The sequence below is a fragment of the Lynx rufus genome, unplaced genomic scaffold (assembly GCF_022079265.1).
Source record: "Lynx rufus isolate CCGP_SWC_20201006 ecotype Redwood Valley unplaced genomic scaffold, mLynRuf1.p SCAF_22, whole genome shotgun sequence".
Taxonomy (NCBI): Eukaryota; Metazoa; Chordata; class Mammalia; order Carnivora; family Felidae; genus Lynx; species Lynx rufus.
This window is the reverse complement of record NW_025814837.1, coordinates 13537708-13565338: the sequence shown is the minus strand read 5'-3', so window position 1 is coordinate 13565338 and position 27631 is coordinate 13537708. Positions and strand designations below refer to the sequence as shown.

The 27631-nt window shown below is 40.3% G+C and overlaps 1 protein-coding gene across 1 annotated transcript in view; it reads right to left on the bottom strand.

Moving 5' to 3' along the window:
• CDH2 (cadherin 2) overlaps nucleotides 1-27631 on the bottom strand; it is a 74634-nt gene that overhangs the window by 17555 nt on the left and 29448 nt on the right. Inside the window, exons 7-13 of the mRNA XM_047086881.1 lie at nucleotides 26787-26924; nucleotides 25926-26111; nucleotides 23243-23496; nucleotides 21779-21921; nucleotides 18356-18589; nucleotides 17829-18062; nucleotides 15246-15385 (exon numbers count right to left, since the gene is read on the bottom strand). Coding sequence (XP_046942837.1) covers nucleotides 15246-15385; nucleotides 17829-18062; nucleotides 18356-18589; nucleotides 21779-21921; nucleotides 23243-23496; nucleotides 25926-26111; nucleotides 26787-26924 — 1329 coding nt within the window. The remainder of the gene's footprint in view (nucleotides 1-15245; nucleotides 15386-17828; nucleotides 18063-18355; nucleotides 18590-21778; nucleotides 21922-23242; nucleotides 23497-25925; nucleotides 26112-26786; nucleotides 26925-27631) is intronic.

Genomic DNA, 27631 nt, shown 5'->3' with positions numbered 1-27631 from the left:
GAGTATGTATGAAAGAAGGAAACCAGCCTTCCTCTGGTGCCCCTCACTGTCAGGAATGACATGAGGTGCTTTCTCAGTGGAACCTCATATACTCCAATCACAAATCCTTCCAAGTGGGTGTTGTTCCGTCCCACTGATCACCACAGGTCAGAGAGGTTAATCATTTGCCCAAGGTCACGGATGTTAAGCAGTGTGGAAGGATAAAAACAGAGACCACCAGAGCAAGCAAGATTAAAACAAAAAAGCTGCATCTTGTTGCCAAGGGGCCAGTGAAGAAATGTACAGAATAGTTTGCTGAGGGGTAAAACATGAGGGGTTTTATGTGCTAGACGAGCTCAGGGTGGTTCTGCTAACTAGGCGCTGGGATCTAGCACTCTGGTCTGTGCACAGTTGGTTAAAACGTGCCTCACCAACTTTTAGTCAGAACTAGGATTCTTCATTGCCGTCCAACAGATGGGCCTGTGTAGGAGACGGGGAGCCGGAAGGGAGGCACTGAAAGTTCCTGGTCCTGTATCAGCCTCTGCTGGGGACCACGTTGGAGGACCACAACAGCCAGCTTCCCTATCTCCCAGGCAAGGGCTGGTACAAGTGGGAAGCTTCCCTTTTATAGCAGCAAAGGCAAGTAACTTAAAAAATTCCCATACAGATAAGGTAAACATTTTTAATGTTTCAAGACTGAGTGACTGCTAGAAATAAAACTACTAACATGAAAGTAAGTGGACAAAATTCTGAAGGAAAAAAAAAAGTTATCTGGAAAAAAGCTGACTGTGGCACAGGCAAGGAACTTGAGACAGACCCAAAAAGGAATGGAAGGTGGAAGAGAAGAACTTTATTATCTCACCCCTATAGCTCCTGGCATTAAAATAATTGAATAAAATAGTGATAAGGTGTCAACACATTACCATACAACTGCTGACAAGTAAGTCAAATACCCTTGCAAGCTTTATGTAAATTACATTAAGACCTGATTTTCTTCCCCTGCAAGATACAGTTATGACGGTGACTATCTACGCAGGTGAAACGAGGCGGAAAACTAAGTAGAGTCTGGGGATTATTAAAGCCCCCCTCCCTAAAACAAAAGACTTGCTAAAAGCTTTTCTGATTGGAATCATGAACCTAATAGAGATAAAATAACTTGGGGACAGATGAAGGACCTCTATTCTCTGCTTTCATATGCATTGTAATCTCACCAGAAAGCCAGTTTCCACTTCCCACAAGGGATGTAGCCGAGTCCCCATTAAGAGGGAAACGAATGCATCCACAGTTTCTACCTCCATCGTTTACTGTTCATGCTGCCCTGTCACAGCTTCTTTCAAAACTGTTGTCTTCAGAATTTTGAATGAGCCGGTTTCACTCTTTGGCGCAAAATTATGGTTCTGTTGCAGACACTGGCATTGTGGAAATTTTATCACAACTCACTTCCAATTGTAAAATGAGGGAGTATCCTTTTGGAAAAAGGTTGCAAATATAGTTCCACTGGATTTGATTCAACAAATACATTCTGGAGAGTCTGTTGGGTCACAGATGCAGTTATTCATAGAGCTTTTGTCTACTGTCTTTTAAAAGAATCCATTCAAAAATGATGACACTTAATAGAATACCTATATAAACAATTATATAAATATGGAAGGTGAAAGTGTAAGCGTCTGGAGGAAGTGAGCATGTGACCATGCAGGGCCTGTAGGATTGAGCAGAGTAATCAGGCTTCAGAAAGATGTTTCTCCTCACATCTGAAATTCGTTTTTTATACTAATGTTTGTCATTGTCCACCCTTTCCACACAATGCAGGTACAGCCCTATAAAGATGAAAGCACTTAAAAAAAATTTTTTTTAATGTTTATTTATTTTTGAGAGGGGGGAGGGGCAGAGAAAGAGGGAGACAAAGAATCTGAATCAGGCTACAGGCTCTGCGCTGTCTGTACAGAGCCCTAAAAGGGGCCTGAACTCATGAACCACGAGATCATGACTTGAGCCAAAGTCGGACGCTTAACCGACTGAGCCACCCAGGTGCCCCAAATGAATGCACTTCTTAACCTGTTCAAGGACATCTGTCTGGGAGACACAGACAGTACTTTCTAAATGTATCTTCAGGCCATATTCCCACTCCAAGCTCCAACTTCTTCTTATGAAAAATACAAATGTCACCATTCAGACAAAATCAAAGTCATTCTGTGTTAGCCTGACCTAGTATTCTATCTTAGAGGAAACCTAAAAATAGGTAATAAAGAAATAACAATATTTGGTCAGGAATATGGCAACAGAGCATCAAAAATCCTTCACTGCTTTAAGTCACATTGTTTTGGAACTTCCTAGAGACATAATCATTAAGACAATGTACATATAAAGGGAACATAGTATGGTGACTGAAAAACATAGATTCTGAAATCAAAATGCCTTGATTCAAATCCTGAATTCACCATATCTAACTGTGTGACCTTAGGCAGATTTCATAAATTTCCTATGCTGACCTTCAGAGTATTCAAACTTTGGACAAAACACTAATGAGGGCTCCCTATTTCCTACCCACTAAAGGGGTTGGCAACACTTTTTTTGTAAGGGCCAGAGAATAAAAATTTAGGATTTGGGGGCTGTATAATCTCTGTTATACTGTTTCCACCCTGCTGCTGCTATAGTGTAAAAGTAGCCACAGATAACGCATAAACAATGGACACAGTGCATGGTTTGGGTTCTAATACAACTTTATTTATAAAAACAAGAAGTCAGTGGATTTGGCCAGCTGGCACAACTTTGGCAAATACCATTTAGTATCTTAGCATTGTTTCCCTGGCATAGCATGAACACATAGTTGGCATTCAATATCTTTATCACTGTTATTACTGGGATACTGATAATTTTCTATTCCAATAAAATTAAATGTATTAAATTTATGATCAGTCAGGAAGAATGAATATTAAAGTGAATTACATAAATATTTTGTTCATTCCCACAAAGTGACAGGAATAGCAAATAAAAAGCTCATGTGCAAATCACGTGCACATTAAAAACACTTAATGCCCGGTCAGGAATGAATGGGCCTGACCAGTTCAGAATACGCTGCCTGTAGCCTACCAACACGTGTCACCTGTCGGTGTTTTGAAGATAGCTTGCACGAAGGGAATGACAATGTACTCATCCAAGCCCTGGTGAAAGTTTCCTCTTAGGAAATCAATATCAGTCTTTGAATAACTAACTTATACTAGTATTTGCAGGTGGGTCTAAATGGATGAATAACTTGGGAACATAACAGAGTGTGCTTTAGCCAACAATAAAAATGTTGAAAGTGGCCTCCACTGTTACGTCCAGATTCAGCCATCTGTCAGTTTGCTTATACAGCAGAAAGATTTTGTAAAACAGTTATTTCAAAGAATCAAATACACCAGCGTTAAATTATATAATGTCATTCTCTGCTTGAGTCGGAGGGTCTGGCTTGGTTGCTCTTACTGGGGCGCGTTCCTGAGATTGGCAGGAAGTCCATGGAGGCCACTGGTTCAAGCAAAGATCCCTTGACTCAGAGAAGTGGCTCCTTTGGTCTCAAGGGGCTTTCTCACACCTGTACTCCAACCTGCTATTTAGGCAGCCAGCCTGGATTTAAAATTTTAGCTCCTGTCACACAGCTTATATACATGGATTTTTTTTTTTTTGTAGTAACTTGGCTGCTCAGAATTCTCTGGATTCTACCCTTCTTAATGCTAAAATGTGCTCAATACTGCAAGCCATGCTTAATCAATTAATTGAGTCTTACTCTCTGTCTTTTCTAAAGCCAGATTACCAGTGGTCTTCTGATAGGCTGTGGCTAAGCACCCAGCCTCACTGGTCCTACCAGTAACACCTGCCTGCTACAAATCAGCACCACTAAATACAACATCTATCACATGGCCACCAGCAAATCCATTAGGAGTTTGGTCTCTCAAGCCATGTGGACCTGGGTTTGAACAGGTCTGCTACGTAGAACTGCTGGGAAGACTGTAAGAGAAATGCAAACAAACTAAGGGCACAGCACAGAGCCTGACACAAAAGTCTGCATATGTAATGAGTGCTAGCATTTATGAATGTTATCATCCTTTCCTGAAGACATCAGATTTCAAATAACAAAAGTGAAGTCGTCATCAGTGTACCGCTTCAATTAACTGTGTAGATAGACTTGTAAACTAAGCGGTTCAGGGGCCCCTGGGTGGCTCAGTCAGTCAAGCGTCTGACTTCGGCTCAGGTCATGATCTCATGATTCGTGGGTTCAAGCCCCACATCGGGCTCTGTGCTGACAGGTCAGAGCCTGGAGTCTGCTTCGGATTCTGGGTCTTCTCTCTCTGCCCCTCCTCCGCTCAAACTATGTCTGTCTCTCTCTTTCCCCCCAAAATAAAGAAGCATTAAAAAAATTAAAAAAAAAAAAAGAAAAAAAACTAAGAGGTTCAGGAAGAAGGCCCAATGCACATACATTCTGTGAGCACACGTCCGGTGTGAAATGTCCTAGGTACAGGAAAAACAATGAATAGGACAAATCTCTGCCCTCACAGAGCTTAGGATTGGGGGCAGGACTAGACGCAAAAGTTCAAAACAAAGTAGACATGGGATGCTGCAGGTCACAGAGCAGAGACACTTGATGCAGCTTGGGATTCCAAGGGAAGATGTTTTGAGATGAGTCTTGGTGGCTAAAGAGAGTTGGGCAGGTGAAGACCACAGACTAATGCCATGGAAGTGTGAAGTCACATGTCATAGGTATAGAGGTACAGGTAGTTCAATCCTACTGCAGTTTAACATGCAATATGAGGAGAAACTAAGTCAGCAACCCTCAGAGTCCCCATTCCTCAAAGCCAAGTCCTGGGTCACAGGAACTGTGGGATCTTACCTCACCTCAGGCACCTGAGCTCCACTGAAAGTGGTGTCAAAGAGATTCTGAGGATCTCAGTTATAGAAATACTGACATTAATTTCCAGAAATCACATAAGAAATCAATTTCATTAAAAAAAAAAGCCGATGGTAACTCATACAGCAATTACATCTGGATCTTTTGGGTTTTGAAATCCTGGGCCACTAAAAAGAGCTCCTATCAGGACTAGGAGCATGAAATTGCATGCGATCCCTTACCCTGAAGTTACATGTGATCCCTTACACACGCAAGTGCTGGTCCCTAATCAAGAAGACGTTAGTATCTCCCTGGGATATACGAGGAGCATTCACCAGGTAAGGTAAAGTTGCCCTCCCTGGTTTTTAAGAGCCTTACCTACAGTGTCTCATTTTCATGAGCTGCTGCACCTCTTGTGTGTCCCCTGTGTCCAGGGACCCACTTCCTTCCAAAGTATCTGGATGGGTCACAAAACAATGCACATGAGCTAGCAATCTAGTGTGGGTGGGTCCTATGAGAAAACTCTTCTCAGTCTCAGAAAAGATTCTGTACGCTCAAATACCTAACAGGGTGGGGCAAAGACTCCCAGCTGGTCACAGAACCCATTACTTCTACTTACTAGGCACACAGCCAACAGATACTTCCTAGGGAATGGGGAGTGGAAGTGATGTGTGCCAGGCATAGCCCATAAAAGTCTCCACAAATCATCCTCCCTGCCCTTTGGTCATTCAGGGATTGCAGGTATGGCTGGGTGACCCTGAAAGCAACAAGTGGAGAGTCGGAGAGTCTCTGATCCTCTGGGTCCCTTATGACTGTGTGGAGTGGGATGGACCTTCCCTCCCTACCCCCAACTCTTATGACCTAACCCCAATTACCACTAAGTGAGAAATACATTTCACCAGGCTTAGATCACTGAAATTTTAGTTTGTTATAGCAGCTAGCCTATTTTAACTAATTCATCTGGTTAAATATATTTGTGGCCAATCCACTTTCTTTTCCTTAAAAAAAAATAGTATAACAGAAAATTGTCACATGGTTTCAGAACACTATGGTACCTCCTCCTTGTAGAAATCTGCTTTTTGTTAATCCAAAGCCTAATAATTGTTACGTACTTTAATCAGAGTCAACAAAAATAGATTTCTATAAAGGATTGGCTTATAACATAAGTCAATAAAGCTGGTCTGGAATGAGAATGAGAAAAGAAAAACAATGATAGAACATGCTTGCTCTGCTTAAAGAGAGAATCTTTTTTTTTTTTTTTAATTTTTTTTTCAACGTTTTTATTTATTTTTGGGACAGACAGAGACAGAGCATGAACGGGGGAGGGGCAGAGAGAGAGGGAGACACAGAATCGGAAACAGGCTCCAGGCTCCGAGCCATCAGCCCAGAGCCTGACGCGGGGCTCGAACTCACAGACCGTGAGATCGTGGCCTGGCTGAAGTCGGACGCTTAACTGACTGCGCCACCCAGGCGCCCCAAAGAGAGAATGTTCTACTTGGTTTCCAGTAACTGTTGTCAAGGCAGAATGCAATTCATGTTTCTAGATCTTTCAATTTTTTCGAGAGGATTGTGAGATCCAAAATTTATGTGATTAAAAAAAAATTTATACACTGCAAGCTGAATAAAACACAGCTATGGACATCTTATGAACACATGCCCGTCCCTCCCCACGCATAGTCTATGAAGTGTGACTTTTTTGTATGTTTATTTATTTTGAGATAGAGAGAGAGTACGTGCATGTGAGTGGGAGAGGGGTAGAGAGAGACAGAGGAAGAGAGACAATCCCAAGCGGATTCACCACTGTCAGTGCAGAGCTTGATGTGGGGCTCAAACTCACAAACCGTGAGATCATGACCTGAGCTGAAATCAAGAGTCGGACACTTAACTGACTGAGTCACTCTGACACTCCTGAAGTGTGATTCTTAAATGACACAGAATCCAGCTTTCAGAAACGTCCCTCAAATCATCAGGGCTCATCAGGTACTTTCTCTGAGAGCTCAGAACCATCTCTGATGCAAAAGAAAAACTCTAGTTTTAGAGCAATATGCTAAAATTTAAGAAACCAAGTTTGGGAATTCAGAAGAAGGCCTGGGATGTGAAAAAGCTCCTGAACTCAAGAGGTGCTGGGTCTTATGTGAAGAAAGTGAGAGACAAAATTCTAGCCGACTGGAGTGTTAACACTCAGCAGCAGTGGTGTGGGAAGACGGACCAGGTATGCAGGGGATGGTAAGGGCCAAGAGTCCAAGAGTGACCACGAGAAAACCAATGTGGAACCTGTAGGTGGCCACTCTCACTTTCTGTAATGACCATCTCTGACCAGTGTCAGCTTTAATCTCAGCTGAGTTTGCAAACCCTGCTCCCCTAATGCTGCCCTTGAGTCAGCAGCCATGGTCCAAAGGATCCCTGTGACCACTCACTGTCACCTGTGAAACCTCCCAACATGGACAGTGGCATCCTCTCTCACAGATCCAGAGTCCCCATAGGAGTCCCTTGGCCCCAAACTCGGAATGGGAAAATTTTCAAGTGAAATTTTAAGGGCAGAGGAAGCTGCTGGGTGTCCCAGAGTCCACTTCTTCTGATAAATTCAAATGGCATTTAGGAAGGCATTGTTTTAATTGCTTGGCTGAGCTTGAGCTTTGCCAACGATGGGACAGGATCCGGTAAACAAACCACTTTCTTTGGACTCAGATTGGACAGGCATTTAATCCCCACTTCACTACTTCCCAACAGTGTGTCCCAACTCGGCTGTGCTGTGGGAGGGTCAAATAAAATAATATATATAAAGCAGTAAGTATAGCGCCTAACTCATAGGGTACCCTTAACAATAGCTTTTGCTATTATTATGGAGAATGAAACTGTATAATGGTGATTTAGGTCGAGGTTGTTTAAAGCGAGCACGAGTGAGTGTTGTAAACATAACACACACTCCACAAATGTTTGTTTAATATAGAAGCAATTGTAATTAAGTCTAAGCTTTAAAGAGCAGAAAGCTAACAGTTTCCGTTTCCTATCCTGCGGCTAAAGGGATGGTTCCATGAAAAGTGAGCCACTGGCTATATTGTACATTCACCCAGATTTTATTAGTGATGCTAATATGGACGGAACTCATTGAAAAGAACATCAAAAGCTACACAGTAACTGCAACCAGCTCCATTGGCCAAAAAGTGCACCAATGAACATTTACTAACGGGGGTAATTAAACATGGCTTGATAACCACCAAAAGCCCTGCTGATTATGGCAGTGAGGCAGACAAAGAAGGAACCTCACCCTCTAAAAAGAGAGCAGACATATACTAAAAGCGTCTGTCTGTCCAACAGCCAACAGATGCTCCTGTTCAGAGGGCATCTAACACTCCCTTCCAATATGGGACCAACCTAGGGTCCTGATAACCTGAACCAGAGCAGAGGATCTACAAGCACTGGTCAAAGTCTATCACACACAAGACAAAAGGCACAGATGAGTTGTCGTTTTTCTTAGGCTTCTTAGCTATTTTGTTAAAGAAATTAGCAACCTGTATCTTGGCACAGAGCTTAGACAGCTAGAGATGCTAATCAGCGGCCAGGAAGGTCAGGGCTACCCTTGTAAAGGACTGCTTTGCGTTGTTTTCTTTCTAATCAGTTAGCTCTTTAAGAAGGATATTTTTCTCTTGGCAGGAAAAATAGGAATCTTGGCCAAGCCAGCCTGAGGCTAGGTCTTCAGGATCCCCAGCACCTGTCACCACACTGGTTACCTGGCATTTACCAACTGCCTCAACTAACCTCTGAGACCTGCCCACCCTTTGAAAACGCTGGTAATTTTTTGGAATTGCCCAGCTGAGACATCGAGAAGACCACTGCCTGATCAGGACAAGCCACGTCTGCCTGGTGTGGCACGGTCTCCATCCACATCTTGAGGCAGCACCACATCCTCCATAAAATACTACCTACGTGTAATAAAAATCGACTAAAACGCCTCGAGAATGCAACATGGCAGTAATCCCATTTCTGAGGCTTACTCTTGTAAAGAGATAATATCTGCCCCCCAAAACTAATAAAAATGTATGAATCATATTCTGTTGCTAAAAAGGCTTAATGCCCACTACAAAGAAATAAGTCATTGGGAATAAAAGGCACAGCATATGGAATACAATCAATGGTATTGTAAAAGTGTCCTCTGGTGACAGGTGGTAGCTACACTGGCCGTGAGCATAACATAACGTACAGACTCGTTGAATCACGAGGTTATACACCTGAAACTAGTGGAACGTTGTGTCTCAACTAGACTAAGAAAAAGAAGTGGGGCTCCTGGGTGGCTCAGTCGGTTAAGCGTCCGACTTCAGCTCAGGTCACGATCTCCCGGTCCGTGAGTTCAAGCCTCGCATCGGGCTCTGGGCTGATGGCTCAGAGCCTGGAGCCTGCTTCCGATTCTGTGTCTCCCTCTCTCTCTGCCCCTCCCCCGTTCATGCTGTGTCTCTCTCTGTCTCAAAAATAAATGAACGTTAAAAAAAAAAATTAAAAAAAAAAAAGAAGAAATACACTTTCTAACAGGGGGTCACATGTGAATTACGGAAAGTAGAAACAGAATGTATTTCACAAAACTGAACTTCTCAGGAACTGAGCATACTTTTAAGATTTAAAGCAACAACAGTGTGCCTGGGTGGCTCAGTTGGTTAAGCGTCCAACTTCGGCTCCGATCACGGTCTTGTGGTTCATGAGTTTGAGCCCCACATTGGTCTCTCTGCTGTTAGCACATAGCTTGCTTCAGATCATCTGTCTCCCTCTCTCTCTGCCCCTCTCCTGCTCAAGCTCTCCCTCTCTCTCAAAAATAAAGAAAAACATTAAAGCAATAACATCTTATTTAGAAAATGGAAAAGTGTTTGGATTAAATTCACTTAGAAAGTAAGAGTATTGGGGGGTGCCTGGATGGCTCAGTTGGTTGAGTGTCTGACCTTGACTCAGGTCATGATCTCACAAGTTTGTGATTTCAAGCCCCACCTCGGGCTCTTTGCACACACTACGGAGCCTGCTTCAGATCCTCTGTCTCCCTCCCCCACTCTCTCTCTCTCAAAAATAAATAAACATTCAAAAAAAAAAAAAAAGGAAGGCAAAACAAGTAAGAGTACTAGGGCACCCGGGTGGCTCAGTCAGTTAAGCGCCCAACTCTTGGTTTTGGCTCAGGTCATGATCTCATGGTTTGTGAGTTTAAGCCCCACCTTGGGCTCTGTGCTGATGGTGTGGAACCTGCTTGGGATTCTCTCTCTCTCTCTCTCTCTCTCTCTCTCTCTCTCCCTCTGCCTCTCCCTTGCTCACACACACTCTCTCTCAGAATAAATAAATAAACTTAAAATTTTTTTTAAGTAAAGAAAATAAGAGTATTAAACAAAGGGTTTGTTTTCCTTATGGAAAAAGAAGGTAAATGATAAATTCCACCAAGAACGTTGATGCAAATCTTGATGAATCCAGTTAGAGGATCTGCACAAAAAGACATGAAGACACTACTAAGTGACAGCAACAAAAACAGGTGGTAGTGGCCCAAGAACAGGCAGATGGCACAAGTCGAATAGTACGGGGTCAGGCAGCCAACCCACAGACCCACACGTGTAGAATGACTTGCTTTCTGACAAGTGGGCCCTACAGTGCAGTGGAGAGAGCTATCTCTGTAGTAAACAGCACTGCATATCAAGAAAGAAAACAAAAAAGAGCTCTGATAAGTATCTTATACCAAATGAATAATCCATTAGAGACAGATCACAGACAGTATGACTGGTAAAACAATAAAGCTTCAAGAGGACAACATGAAGTTGCTGTGTTTTGTTTTATGTTATTTATTTACTTTTTGTTTCAGAAGGAGAACTCATTACCTCGGTAGGAAAAGTTTTCTTAAACTAAAGGACATAAATGTACTAACCATAATGGAATAAAATTGATACACTGGACTTCATTAAAATTAAAAACTTTTGTTCATCATAAGACACCATTAAGAGAATAAAAAAGCGAGTTACAGAATGGGAAAAGCTATTGACAAAACATCTATCTGATGAAGAAATGATATCCATAATATATAAGGACCTCCTACAGATCAATAAGACAGAGGCAGACAACATAATAGAAAAGGGGACACAGAAGCCAAACAGAGACCTCACAAAGAGATCAAAATGGTAAGTCAGTCAGTAGGAACATCCTGATTAGATCATACAGAGACACATGCCATCTTAGTGGCTGAAATTTAAAGACTGAAAAAAGCCAAGTGCTGGTGAGGACATAGGGCAATGGAACCATCATGCACCAGCATGGCAAGGGGAGGGGCCAACCAGTACTGTCCCTTTGGAAAAGTGGCAAGATTGTGCTAAAGCTGCACACAGACACATTCTAGGATACAGAAATTCCAATCCCTGAGGACATACCAACAGAAATGCGCGCACACACACACACACGTGCGCGCAAAGAATATTCATAGCAGTTTTATTCGTAACAATTCAATTGTATGAACTCAGTCCAAGTATAGTAGAATGGATGAATAAAATGTGGTTAATTCCTACAAAAGAATACTTTTCAGCAATGATAAAAATGAACTACTTCTGTATATAGCATAGATGAATCTCACAGATAGAAGTCTGAGTGAAGGAAGCCAGAAACAAAAAGTACCTACTATACGATATCCATTTACATAATGAAATATAAAGCCCAGTTATGCTGTTCCATGGTGATGGAAATAAAAAATACTGGTTATTTTTGCCAGACAGCATCCTTCCTGGCAGGGGATACAAGAGAGGCTCCCGGGTGCTGGAAATGCTTTTATTGATATGCATGGTTGGTTACATTCTTAAACCTTATAAGAAGCCTTCTGCTTCTCGTTGGGATATAGGAACTCATGGGACTATTATTCACATTCTAATACAAAGAATAAGCCAGGTAAGTTACCACATCACAGATTTTTGAAACCATAAGATAACTGAGAACATAATGAGGTCCACTGAATAAAAATAAAGAAGCGAACAAGCTCTTTCTAAGAAAAATAAGACCTATTGTTGCTTTTATCTCTGGAGGAGGAGAGAGTGGATTCTGTGATTAAGGAGGTACAGGCTTCTAGTTATGGAATGAATAAGTTACAGGGATAAAAGTTACAGCACAGGGAATATATATAGTCAACAGTATTGTAACAGCGTTGGATGGTGACAGATGGCAGCTACACGTGTGATAAGCACAGTAGAACACAAAGACTTGTTAAATCGCTATGTTGTACACCTGAAACCATATAGCATTCTGTGTCAACTACACTTCAATAAAAAGGAAGCACTAAAGCCAATAAATACAATATTTTTAGAAACTATGTCCTGAACAACAACAAGAAAGGTAGGGAGAGGAACATGAGGACAAATCATTCAGACTTGCAAGAAAACTTTAGTGGCCACGAGTGGACAAACTTGACAGATTCACATCTTGAGGGAGTGTCTACAACTCTTTCCCACAACCGTCTATCTGCTCGCTAAGGGTGTGCACCAAAGGGCCAAAGCCCTGTCAGGCTGAAGAGGAAGTCCGGATTTGGTAACTGACAGAGAGCTGATGGGGGTGTGTCACCAGAGACAGGAAACTCATTAGGATGCTATTGGGGAACAGTGATGATTCTAAGTGAAGGCAGTGGCCTTGGTAATGGAGATAAGCAAATGGATTTCACGAACCACTTCAGAGGTAGAAGAGACAGAACCCTCGGTGTAGCATTCCTACAGGGCATATTTTATTCTGCTGTTATGAGGTAAATCATACAATAAATAAAAACCCCGTTATGTAACTTTCTCACAGCTTTCTCTATAATGAGGACTGCAAGTGGAAATCATAACACAGACACCACGATGGACACAGGCTTTTGATCTAGATGAGCATGACACCAAAGAACCAAGTGGCTACCAAGAGATACCATCGCAAGGCCAATACTAAATAAAGATACTAGACACAGAAGACAATATAGAGTAAGTTCCAGAAAAATCCTTGGATTACTGGGGAAGTGAGTAGGAAACAAAACATTCATGCCTAAAAGCTTAGCTAGGGGCAAAGAAAACTTCAGAGGTCAGTAAAAGAAGAGGCTGAAGATTTATGGTGATGATTTTAATAAACCTGGCAATAGATAACTTCGACTATTTGATCTCAAGAATCAATCTATGTGGATAAAGTCAATAAAGGAAATCAGTCCTTCCTAAAATAACTACAACAATAAAACCTCATGAAACAATTTCTCAAAGGGACTGGATGGGAGGAGGGAGAAAGAGAGGCAGATCAGGTGGCAGTGAGTGCCTTGATCCAAACTCTCAGATGTTGAGAACGATCTTGCCTCTTGCCTCTGGGCCTCCAATTCTACGCAAGATCCCATTATGACTGCTGGCCTTCCAGTTAGTACCATTTATACTGAAGCTTCACGGAGTTGGGTTTAGATTTATGCCTAGAAAGTTATGCACAATGACATAAAAAATTAAAATACCGAGAGTAGACTTAGGAGGTAACGTGATCGATACACGTTTGCTGATCTTGAACATAGCTCAGGAAAGTGAAAGGATAGATTAATTAAGGATTAAGCCAAACATGAATTTTAATATCCGAAGACATTTATAAGCAAGAAACCCTGGGGCATATTTATAGAGCCACTTTAATTAGTCAGTATTCAAAGCAGCTTTACACATGAGTCAAGTTTTCAACATATTTTAATAAGCATCTCTTCTAAATGCAAGAGTTGAGGTTCTGTAAACCAAGCATGGAATCTGGAATCAGAAACGTGGGTCTCAGTTCTGGCTTTGCCAGTTACAAACTCTGAGAGCAAATCACACAACTTGCTACAAGTGTAAAATAGAAAACTCTAACGGGTTGCCATAAAGACTGAACACAACAAGGATGTGAACTGCTTTGTAAAACAAAAAGTGATACATTATTTCCTCAAATGAGTAGAGAAGAGAAAATATGTTCAGGAAAATTTGCTTTTATTCAAGTTAACAGTCTTATCACAAATGTCTACATATATATTTAAGACAAAGTAGATTTGAATTTACTGATAATGATCCAAGACCCAAGAATTCTGGTTCTTATTTATTCATTTATTTATTTTTATTAAAAACATTTTTTTTAACGTTTATTCATTTTTGAGAGACAGAACAGACCATGAGCGGGGGAGGGGCAGAGAGAGGGAGACACAGAATCCAAAGCAGGCTCCAGGCTCTGGGCTGTCAGCACAGAGCCTGACATGGAGCTCGAACTCATGGACCACAAGATGATGACCCAAGCTGAAGTCGGATGCTAACCCATTGAGCCACCCAGGTGTCCCTCTGGGCTCTTTTTTTGACCACAGCCCCAAAGTTTGCATTTGTACATGGAAATAACCTAATTAACAAAGTATCTTAAAAAAATGCTTGTCATGGTGATGTCTTGTGGATTACATTAGTATCTTCCAGGTAATTGCAAGAGGAACTATATCAGAGCAGTTAGTTTAGGCTGTGACATCAGACAGACCTGGATTCAAATCCTGTATCTATCACTTCTTACTTGTTTTTGAGAGTCCCATCACCTTTAGCTCTGTTTTCTATCACAAAAGTAGAGACTTTCATAGAATAGTATCACAAGTTTCAAAGATTTAAGAGATAATAGCATATAATGTCCTTGGTAGAATGCCTGGTATGTGCAGGCATTCTAAGTGTTAGCTGGGATAATACCTAAAACCTGCACATAAAGATCTTTGTGTTTCCCCTTCTGGTCACTCTCAACTCTGAATGCATATACAGTGCCCCATGTACACAGTGATACAGAAGCTCATGCTATTTTATAGCCAGATGGGAACTTCAACATTTGTTGAGCAACTACTATGAGCCAGGCATCATGAAAGACACTACAGATACAAAGATGAACTAGAAATTATTGTCTCTAATTTCAAATACTTCTCAAGAATGTAAGACTCTTGAGGGCAAATATTTGCTGACTTTTCCCACTTCCATATCCCCAGTGACCAAAATAGTGTCCGGAATATTGAACTTGCTTGGTAAATATTTGTAGAATGAATTATCTAGTGCTTGTCTTGTGTATATAGTAGATGTAAATCCCATTGTAGAAGCCACTTTTACTTCTATTTTGGGTATCCAATGAAGGGGACATATAAAGAGACACATTTTTATTAGCATTATTTTAACTGATGCTGGGTTTAAGTCCTAGCTCCTTGAAACAATGTTAGTGGTTTTCTTACAAAATAAATACAGTGACATCTGGCACTTTGAAAAAAAAAAATTCAAGAAATGTGAAGGACACCTAGGGAAGAATTCCCACCAAGTATTTGATAATGTGATAAGCAAAGGAACCTTGATACCATTTTCTTACTGCACATATTAACATCTGTTCTACCACTGAGATTATAGGATCACAAAATTCCATTTTAAAGGTTTAAAATATGGCTCACCTGATCTTCTTCTCCTCCACCTTCTTCATCATATTTTAAAATATTATCTCTTACATCATCTTCTGGATCAATTAAAAGTTGCTTGGCCTGGCGCTCTTTATCCCGGCGTTTCATCCATACCACAAACATCAGAACGAGGACTAGGTGGAAAAAGAGTAAAAAACAGCATAATGTCATAGCTTTTAAAACATGACCTTTCTCATCATAGCCTTTAATACCACTAACACACTTATATGGGTCAAAAGCTTGTAATGCAGCTTCCTCTCTCTTATCTCTTTCTGGCCTCCCGTGAAGAGAGAGAAGACAAAGCAGGGTTCAAGCACTGGGTATTGAGTGTGAAACCCTGGGTTCCAGAACCTGGTGTCCTTTGAACTCACTGGCTAAATGTCCATCCTCAATATTATCATTTACAGATGGGGATGAGAACCATTTCCATCTCTCCCTTCTGCTTGCTGGAAGATAGGATACTCCTAATATAAGGGCTTGTAAATTCTAAACCAACGAACAATAGTAAGTTAAATTGTTACTTGTTATGTAACTGCTATTTCACTGAGGTTGCTCCGCCATCATTATACCCTCGGAAATCAGAGGGAACAGTACTCCCCAAGGAAGGTAAGTGCTTGCCAGGGTGACTTGGGGAGCAAGTCGGAACTGGATCGCCAACTGGATCTTGAGGATTTTGGGCTCCCAAAGGCTGTGCTTTTCTACTACACCATTCTGCATTCCCGCTCCTATTAAACTGCACGTTTCAGGTTAAGAATCCGACGGGATTCGTTGGTGCACTGAAATAACATCAGGCTTTCAGGCTTTACATTTTTGTGCCAGATCTGGCACCATGAATCTTCCAGAGGGTTGACGTTAAAATCAGCACCAATTCATTGTCCTTCAAAATGCTAGTCACCCCTATGCCAAAGTCCGTCACGTCGAAGTCTTTCCTGATAAGGTTGGCATATATGCCACATTTTAGTTCAAATGGAAACATGTCCCTAAGTGCACATCGAAGAGCGCATTCTCTCTAAAATCTGAGGATATCAGTTTACATCCTGAAGCAAGAGATTTAATGACTCTTATTTGAGCACATTTTTATTATTGGCCATAAAAGTAAATATCCTCCTTTTAAAGCCAGATACATGATCTCATTTGCCATTGTTCCAGGGCTAAATCTAGCAAGTGGATTATTAGTACAGCAATGCAGGTTTCAAATTATAGTCAAAGTAGTCTCCACACAGGAAGTAAAAAATGCTCAGGCTTCTATGGTAATTGCTTAGAATAAAGGGAGAGAATTCTAAATTACCAGAACACTTGTAAATGGAGAAAACATAAAAGAAATGGCCAACATTTTCAAGAAAGTGATTGGTGCGTAGCATGATCACACAATAAACTGAGTCCTACTGCTATTTAACAATAAAACACAGGGCCAGGCAATTTATCCTTTTAACCTGCATGCTTAGAAGGGGCTCCTAAAGGACTTTCCAGTGGTTAATTTCTTGCATTCCATTGAACCAAAGATTGCAAAGTATCTGAAAAAGGAGCAGTTCCTTAATCTAGACTTGCTCTAAAGACAGACAATTTATTGAGCTATGTAATCATTTCTATTATCAAATGTGCTGTATGAAGTATAATCTCTCACTATTTTACGTAGCCCTTCAGAAACAAATACCTTGATCCCTGCATGACTGGAGTTAGCTGCTGACTGCGCTTTATACAAAGGAAAGCTAAGGAGAGCAATATACTTATTTTCCTAAATCATCAACTCCGTGTCATAAATTCATACTCAAATCATGAGTGCTCAAACTTAGCTAAGATGGCTTAACATTTTCCTATGAAAAGAGTTTGCTACAGCTCGCCAAGCCATCAGTGCCAGAAAACGGCAACGGGGCATGAGAAGGGTGCACTGGCTGGGTTTGCTGCAAACATGTAAGTGCTTGAAACAGTGCTCAGGGTTTTTCTCCCTCGGAAGTGGAACTGACTGCCCCATAGACAATTTGGCAAGAAAGTGCTCATAGGTTGAAGAGAGTGGTTTAGATTGTTTTGAAAGGTAAACAGCAAAAAGTTACTTTGCAAAACATCTAGGGTGGGAAAAGAATTTAAAACCCAAGAGACAGGGGCACCTGAGTGGCTCAATCAGTTAGGCAGCCGACTCTTTGATTTCCGCTCAGCTCATGATCTCAAGGTTCGGGGGTTCGAGCTCTGCATCGGGCTGTGAGCGCAGAGCCCGCTTGGGAGTCTCTCTCTCCGTCTTTTCGCTGCCCTTCTCCTGCTCTCTCCCTTTTTCTCTCTCTCAAAATAAATAAAAAACATTAAAAAAAAATCCTGGGGCGCCTGGGTGGCTCAGTCAGTTGAGCATCTGACTTCGGCTCAGGTCATGATCTCATGGTTCGTGGGTTCGAGTGCCACATCGGGCTCTGTGCTGAACCCTTGTTCAGAGCCTGGAGCTTGCTTCAGATTCTGTGTCTCCTCCTGTCTCTGCCCCTCCCCAGCTCGTGCTCTGTCTCACTCCGTCTCTCAAAAATAAATGTAAAAAAAAAAAACAAATTAAAAAAAATAATAAAATAAAATCCAAGAGACAATACAACTACTTACTGAGCAGGATGATGATGCAAAGGAGGATGGCGATAATGGCTCCTGTGCCAAGCCCTGCACCCACAATTCTGTCCACATCGGTGCAGTCCCCATTGGAGTCACACTGGCAGACCTTCACGCGAAGGATGGATATATTTGACTTGGGAGGATTACCCGAATCTGTGATTATGATTGGAACTTCATATATCCCAGCTTCCAGAAATTTTATCTTCAAATTAAGTTGAGCAAAATCACCTACACGAAAAAAGGAAAAAAAAAAGTTGGTAGTTAATACATAATACGATAAAAATACGCAGAATATTCGAGAACTGCATGTACTACGTAACAGCATATAGTGAGCAATACAACTATGCTGCATTATGAAGGTTTTTTTAAAGCTGTGGAAGCTTTTAATATCTTATTTAACTTTAAGTAGCTTTTAAAATATATTTAATGAGAAGATTATAAGGCACCTAAAATTAACTTTTCATATCAGGCTTCAAAACCTCTCAACTGCACATATAGTCAAATAATTAACCTGTTCTTACCATTAAGCCGAGTGATGGTCCAATTTCTCTTAATAGTCACTGGAGACAAAGGAAGATCAAAAGCAAATGGTCCAGCATTTGGATCGATGTCATAATCAAGTGCTGTGATGTTAATTGAATTGGGGTCTGGAGTTTCGCAAGTCTCTGCCTCTTGAGGTAACACTTGAGGGGCATTGTCATTAATATCAAGTAAATAGATCTGCAGGGTTCCCGTTCCGCTCATAGGGGGGATTCCTTAAAAGGAGAAAAATCACAAACCAATACTGAGCAATTCTTTCCCACGAGTCTCCATTACGGTGGAATCCTCCAAGTTTCTAGCCTGCTTGCCCTTACTGTTGTATAACCTTGGAAAAACCTAGTAGCCACAGCCTCTGGCACACTGTTTTTCCAACAAGGCCACTTTTTGCTTCCTTCCTAGCATGACCCGGAGCTGCCACTGTTGGGGTGCAGGACTGAGCCCTGTGACAATGCATGGCACCCCTGCAGAGTGTGCTTCTACACCTGCCCTGCTGTCGCTGTCCGTTACTCTGGGCCTTTTGTCTACCACGCTCCTCTAGGCGCTGTGGGGAACACAAGAGAAGCAGAATATGGGGCTCATGATCTTTTGGACCCTACTCTTGATGGAGGACTAAGACATACGCATGAAAGAGCATGAGATTTCCTTTAAAGCTTCAACACAGCCATGAAATATTTAATCTACAGGAAACACAGACCCATAGACCTCATCTTGGGAAGAAATGCCATGGAGAAGAGAAATGGTACTTATTGATCAACCAACTACCTGCCTGACCAAGTGTTAGGCTGTTCTATATACATTATTTCATTGTAATCCTATGAAGTACATTTGAACGGATTGGGAACCCAAGACTGTGTCAACTGCTCATGGTCACACACTCCTGTAAGGGCTGCGGTTGCTACTAAAGATGGGTCTGCCTGACCCTAAACCCACCCTAAAGATTTCTCTACTACGTTTTGTGATAATTTAGCCTCTGTGAGATTATACATATTTATGATGTTATATTATTATATATAGTGACATAATTATTGTTTTTAGTGTAATTACATAATAGACATTAAATATAGTAAAATATAAATACAAAAAAAAGTTAAGATTATAATTCAGACACCCAGAGGTTTAAGTGACCCAGCCAAGAACATGCAATTAGGAAGGTGCACACATACATGCTGGGGAAGAGGCAAGGAGAAATCTCTATGGACCTGTCTGAGGCTATAGATGGTGCTGAAAGCAGGGAGAACAGAGGTGGGGGGACACGGGGGCTGCGGACAATATTCTAATAATGACCATAGCACCAGGAGCTCTGGGATACTCCACGGTTTGAAGACCTTTCACACTCATTATCACGTGTAATATTATTTGACTCTCATAACAACTTTATAGAATAGGCAAGATGCAAAAACAACTTCTCAGTAATGAAACCAAGGCACAGAGAGTATAAAACCTTGCCCAGTCATTAAGGAGTGGACCTGGGGCTCCACATCCAGCCTTGATTTAGAGTCAAGTGCATTTGCAAAGCATCAGAACTACACAGAGATGCAACCAACTACCTCTCTAGCATCCCAAACACCCTTTCAATTAGAAAAAATCCACCTTGGTGAATGACAAATCTTGTTGTAACTCACAACTAACATTCATACATATAATTTTATAGCCCTTTAAATCTCAACATAATAGTGCAAGATATATCGCTTTAAGTTCCCTCATGGAGGGAAGCTACCCCTTACGTGCAGTGAGACCATAAAACAGACACTAAGGCCGAGCTCTGATGTGCAGTGGCAAAAGCTGTCCCTACTACGTTTCAACTCCAAATATGTGAACAGTAGGTCTGATATTAGAAACGATAAGAAATATTGCTTTGAGCTTGTCACCATGTGGATTTATGATAGATACCAATCTCATTGAATCTTATTATGTAAGATCCAGAATGGTCCATCAAAACTGTTCTTATCAGAAGTGTTGATGGGTAGCATTTTTCAAACTGTGCTTCTTGACCACCAAATTGAAGCCTTCTAGTTTTATGAGATGCTCGCATTCACAGTATAGCACACATATTTTAAATGATTTTAAAATATGGTTATGATTCAGTTTTAAAACTATTAACATGTAATGGAAATATTTACTTGAGTGTTTATGTCAGGCAGTTTTATTTTTTATTATTATCTTTTATGAATATAATTTATTGTCAGATTGGCTTACATACAACATCCAGTGCTCATCCCAACAAGGTCAGGCACTGTTTTAAAGACTTTACGGGTACAAGCCACTTTATATTCTTCCATACACTAGTAGTAGTTAGATGCTGCTACCATTATCCCTATTTAAGAGAAAAAGGAGGGATACCTGGGTGGCTCAACTGGTTAGGCACCTGACTTTTCATTTCGGTTCAGGTCATGATCTCGCAGTTCGTGGGATCAAGCCCTACATTGGGCTCTGTGCTAACAGCTGGGATTCTCTCTTTGCCTCTCTCGATGCCCCTCCCCTGCATAGAGTGCATGTGCTCTCTCTCAATAAATAAATAAATAAACTTAAAAAATAAAAAAAAAAGAGAAAAAAAGAAATTGAATATATTTAAAATCTCATTGCTAATCCCAAAGTTAGAAAGTGGTAGACCTGGAGTCTGGATTCAGGTAGCCAGGCAGACTCTCAGAGCTAGCACTCTTAAACACATGTCATATTGAGAGCTAACAAAGCAAAACAAATCCATCACCAGGTTTGTGTAAGTCATTTTTGTCTTATATAACTAAAAAAATAAGGAAGAAGAAGAAGAAGAAGATGAAGAAGAAGAAGAAGAAGAAGAAGAAGAAGAAGAAGAAGAAGGTAGCTATCTATTAATTTCAATCATTTAGAATCCAGCAGAAACCCAGAAAGGGGAAAAAAAAGGTGCTAGACTATATGTTCCAAAATGAACACACAAAAACGTGTTGTACTCACTTATTTCAATTTGTGCATGAAATTAAGAGTTTCCTATGCCAAGGCAGACGAGAGGCAGAGAATTACAAAGAGACAAAAAGGCTAGAGACAGGCCAACTGATGTGGGCAAATAGACTGACCATAAGAAGTGTAAAAAGATCACCTCAAAAAAAAAACAATGCCATGGAGGCATTGAGGCTACCCTCAACTTGTAGCAACGAGGTATCATTGTATAGCAGGGCAGAAGAAATACAAACGTTTGTCATCACAGTACTAGGCACTATGCAAGACATATCGATGTTGGGAACATTCATTACAGAAGACAGGGAATATGTGAGAAAACCCAGCGGAAACAGAAAATAGAAGTAGGGGCCTTAGCTTAAAAAAGGTCAGTTTTCTAGACATAGAAAAGCTCGTTTCCTGATGATGCATTCATGATGAGGCACTATTTAACAACATACAGGGTAATACAATGACCATGTTTAATTACGTACCATTGTCAGAAGCAAGGAAAGTGGCATTATATATATTATTTTTCACATTTGGTGATTCTCTGTCCAAAACAGCAATTGTTGTTATTTGCCCATTCACAGGATCTATTTTTAGCCAATTGGCAGGATCAGATAATTTTGTGTATCTACAAAAGGAAAGCTTTAGTAAGTAAATATTTTAATATACGTAAGAAATAAAGCCTACTTTACAGGTTTAATTCCAAATGTCGACCAGCCCATTAACTTGTGTTTTTGTAGATATTGGTTGAAAATACAGCTTTAGCATGGAGAAGTATTTCTGTTGCAGTGGTTAAACTCTTGTCTCTTGTCTAGTTTAATGGATAACAATGATCCCAATAAAATAGTTCAACTATACCTTCTAATTAAACAGCAGCCCTAAAGTATAGGACTTAAGAGACATTATAAATAGAAGTTGAATTTTCTATCATGGAACACACCCAAAACACCAACTCATCATGGTGTTGATGAGGTCATAGCGGGGACACCCCTACATTCCTATCCCCATCATTACCTTCCCCACGGGGCCAAACTGTAGTCAGAACTACACTCTTCAGAAAAGTCCCACCATCTGAGTCTATATAAAGTAGATTTATATGTGTCAGTAGGTTTATCAACTTAAACTCCTTTTTTATTCTGGGTGGAGAGTAAGATGTTCAAGCTCAGATAACCAATATCCAGATTGGAAAAAATACCCTGCGTGTTGAAAGGTAAAAAGTTGTAGGAGTTCAATACACCTATTATTAATTAGCTATTTCTCTATCTCGATGTCAACGTATAGAGAAATGTGGAAGATATGCAATTATCTGTTAGCAGCAGTTCTGAAAGAAGTTAAATAAAATATGAGCTAATTTAAAAAATTATCATCACCAGCAATGGATAATAGTCATGTGGGCTGTGCTCTGCCAACGACCTACTCCCTCATCAGGAAGGATAAATTAGATTGTGCTGAGGTTGGAAATCTTTACAGATACGTTTTATAAGTCCTATAACTACCGTACAGGTAAGAGGCAAAAATAATTAGCTCTTATATCTTGTTTTTGGCATGGGTTTTCTTTTTTTTCTGACGTGTGCGGAAGGGATAAATGTTACAGCTTCTGAGAGTCCCCTGTTTACTTACAGTGAAAACTTTTTGCAGTATTTGGTATAATAGCACAGGCTAAATGATTATGAAATATACAAAGATAAAAGGGGGTGGACAAAAAAAGAGGCAGAGAACATTTTTTTTCTCCAAATAATTACACGAGTAGATCCATTCTTCTATTTCCTATCTAATATACTCATTGATCTATTTACTGAGAGGAAGCTTCATCAAGGAATTAAAAAAATTTTTTGTAATAAGTAGTTTGGGTTCCAGTTCAAATATTTTATTCAAATGGTAAGTAAACTTTGTGCACAGCATACAACATAAAGTAAATTTTTAAGAATGCCACAAATAGCATTTGATACCTAATATTTTGCTGCATATATCGATCAGGATCCTGAGCAGTAAATGTTGTTAACATGGTACCAGCATGAAGGCCTTCTTCTTGGCGAATGATCTTGGGATTTGGGGCAAAATAAGGGTTTTCATTCACATCAATAACTGTGACAGACACGGTTGCAGTTGACTGAGGTGGGTGCTGAATACCCTTGGCTAATGGCACTTGATTTTCAGCAGCAACAGTAAGGACAAACATCCTATTTGTTTCAAAGTCAATTGGCTGGGGAAAAAAAAAAGGAAACCATATTTTGCAGGAAATAAGAATATTTGCATTCTGCAGTTTATTCTTCTTTAAGACTCCATTTCTAAAACATTAATTTTTCATTCACAACGCCATAGGTTCCTCTCAAATTTCTGGAAAACACGCATTAGCATGGTCAATGATTAAAATATTTATCACGATTGAGCCTGTTTATATAAGATATTTATAAATCTTGGGTACTTCAAAGATTTATGTTCACAAAATAATGCATATTACTACTGCACTGATTGCATTTATTCAACTACATCTAAAAACTTGATTATTCTTAACAGCAGCACTATGAATCAAAAATACTAAATAGTCTGAGGTCAAGTGAGAACCCAATGGTCTAGATTATATTCTCAAACATTAGTATCAAGGCCATGCCTCATCCAAGAAAGCTTCTATATCTGGGATGAAGTACGAAGAACCAAAACCAAAATCAGAAACTATTAAAATCCTATTTTTTCATAAAGCAAAAACTTAATTCTATTTAAACGTATCATTCATAATTTGAAGTACAGACATGTACACACACACTTATGAAAAATAATAGTGTTTGTACGTGGAAGGGCTTTTTTCTTGTTTTTGTTTTTTCCTTACTTAGCAAACTAAAACTCTGGCTGTCTCTCAAAAGAATTTTAGGTGTTCTACTGGTCTGTAAAAATCTCAGCTCTAAGAACAACACTCTAGATGAAGGTAATGCACAAATAACCCATAATGTAAACATTAAGTTCCAAAGTTCCATTGAATCCTACTGTCAATAGAAGAGTTACCAGGAGTCAAGTGATCAGACTGGACTTTCATTTCACTCCTGACTTCCCTCGATCATCTTCTAGTGGAGGTGCAGATAAGTATTACCGTGTCATAAGAATTTGAAAAATGAGCTTAGAGAGCTCTCATGCCGTCATAGATGGTCTAAGAAGGATTAAGAGCTGAAGCTAATGAGAAAGCCACATTATTAGCACAAATGGCACCATTTCCTACCCTAGACCACTCCCTCAAACCTTCAAACGCATAGTTTGTTTTTCTAGCACCCTAAAATCACCAATTCAACTTCCCATTGTCAATTATTTTAAACAAGACAGTGGAAAAGCCAGAAAGTAAGACAGAATTCTTTCGAGTGGTTTCATTTGCTGCATGAGAAGTCCATGACCTAACATTTTCATTCAGAGTTCTGTCCTTCAATGCATATTAAAGTGTATTTATCCCTCAGAATGGTATGACTTAGGTACTGTTATCTTCCCTGCTTTCTGTATGAAGAACCTGAGGCTTAGCGAGTTTCAACAACTTGCCATGCTCACACCACTACCAAAAGCAGACCTGGGATTCCAACACATAGCCCAGCTCTGGGGTGTTCAGAGAAATTTCCAATGCCCCCCTCCTGGGGGGAAACTCCCCTTCTACTCACTCATAAATTCTAGGCAACTGACACCTTGGTGCACCTACACAAGGCCCACATCTGGGTTCACTTAACAGAGTTGGGATGAGAGACAAGGGAACAGATCTCTTCACTGGGGGCTTGAAGGAAGAGATGTTCACTTTAAAGGCCTTTTACATTACAGCTATGCATTACACTTGCAGTCAACAGCCCCTTCCTTCCAGCACTCAGGGTGTTTTGTTTGTGACAATTAAAGATCAGAAGAACTAATTTCTTTAAGTCTTGAATATAGCATTTAAAAACAGCAGTGCAAATTCACAACGTTTTTGCAATGTAGGCCCTCTTTCTGCCTACACAACCCATTTTAATTTTGTGATATTTTCTGGTTTGTTCTCTGAGCCAGTGCTCCAAGGGGAACTTGAGAATAATAGGCATGGGGCCTCTTTCCTAATAGCTATCGACTGGTGATCAATTAATACTTGAGGATGTGCTACATCACTAACATATCTAAGCGCACTCCGTTAACACTGTAGAGGGCAGTCCCGTCTTCAGAATGTTAAAACTGGCCCCAAATGATTTAAACGCAATCATATTCTAGAGACAATGTGAGAACAGTTATGTTGGTCTCAACCTAGCCTCAACAGAAACTACAAAATAAATGTGGGGTGTTTGAGCGGCTCAGTCAGTTAAGTGTCCAACTCTTGATTTCAGCTCAGGTCACGATCTCACGGTTCATGAGTTCGAGCCCCACGTCGGACTCTGTGCTGACAGCTCAGAGCCTGGAGCCTGATTTGGATTCTGTGTCTTCCCCTCTCTCTGTCCCTCCTCTGCTCATTCTCTGTCTCTCCTTCTCTCTCAAAGATAAATAAACATTAAAAATTAACAAAAAAAATAACAAATGTGATTCCCCAAAATATGTTAATTCCAGGTTTGAAGATGTTTGAAAGAAGAAAAAAAAAAACAACCCTCAGAGTAAATAATAAACTATGGACCTGTCAGAGAGATCAGTGACCCAAGTAGCACTTACTTTGGCGACAGTGACTAAGCCGTCATTGCTGTTCGGGTCTGTCTGAATGGCAAATCGCCCTGTGGGATCCCCGCCGCTGATTCTGTACATGGCATTCCAGGCCGGCGTATGGGGCTGATCCTTATCAGTCACAGTTAGATTAGCTACTATGACATCTACCCTGTTTTCAGGGACCTCGCCATAGAACTACAAGAAAAACAAACCTCAGTTAGACGAGCGATGCGGACCGGTGAAGGACAGCGTGTCTTGATGACCCTGCTGCCCTGATTTTACTGCCCCATTAAATCTTTATTACCCACAGTCAACGAGGAAATCAGTAATGCAGGTAATCACAGCATTTATGTTTGACTTTAAAAATACTATAACTTTTCTCAGCAGACAAAATTTCCTCCAAATCATGTTATAGTTTCATTAATATTAAAATTAGTGTCCATTTGTGAGTCCCTGGGTGATTCATGTAGGGTTGGAGAAAAGGATTTGTCTGAGGGAAATCATTTTACTCAAGAGATAGTATCTGTATGCTGCCAAAGTTGTATAAATCAGTCAGGTAACATCCATTCAGTTTCGTGTACCTCAAAGTATTTGTAAATATTTTGTTATTACAGCACGAAGTATTTTTAGGCCATTTCTTCCGGGTAGCATGTTTCAACAACTTCATCAGTGGATTTGGAGACTAGGAGGGAACAAATCACTCAGGTGCCTCATTTAAAAGCCCTGGTGACAGAAAACGTCTGAGCGAGTGGTCAATTTATAATTAGGTTGAGCAAGTCACACCTCTATTTAACGCATTTATAATTCACGACAAAACTTTTCAGTAATGGACCACAGACCTAAGTTCTGTGAATGACAGTCTGTACTTACTGTCATAGCAGTAAACTCTGGAGGATTGTCATTGACATCTGTCACCGTGATGACAGCCGTAGCTGTGTTTGAAAGGCCGTATGTGGGATTGCCTTCCATGTCTGTAGCTTGAATTATTAACGTATACTGTTGCACTTTCTAAAAAGACAAAAAGATAACACCTTAAATGAAACTAATTCCTCAAGAAGACATAGCAATTGTTTTGTAAATGGCTCTTTATTACACACACGGAAAGCACAGCATCATTCATTCTGATTAGCATTACTTGAAATTTCCCATAGCGTTGACTTTAACTTGAGAAGCACAGGTCTGGTTCTTGTCTAGAAAGATGTGACTGTATATTTTCACCTCTATTTGTGGAAAAGATAAAAGATGCATTGCAGATGTGTGAATTCACAGAGAAGCTGAAACTTCCACTTGGTCTCAACCTTCCCCTCTTCCGAACTTTGCAACATTGTGATCAAGCGTCCCAGTCATTTGGTTTGTTTACCTTCTCATATGTTAGTTTCTACCCAGTTTAGGATAATGAAAAATCTTGAAAGTGTGTAAGTACATATATACATACACATACATACATATATACACCCCCACACGCACACACGTATATACGTATATTTTATTTTACAGGTTATACATATGCTTTCTTTTAATATATTCTCATATATGTTCTATTTTAAAAGGGTTGATAGAATATTTTGTCCTACTCCCCATTAGCACATACTGTTCACAACTATATAGAAGAGATATATTCTTAAATGAAGTTAAAACCTAATTAAAGGGTTTATGTTTATGTCCTTAGTCATAACTACAAAACACAGTGGTACTTAATAGTTGCATACTCAACA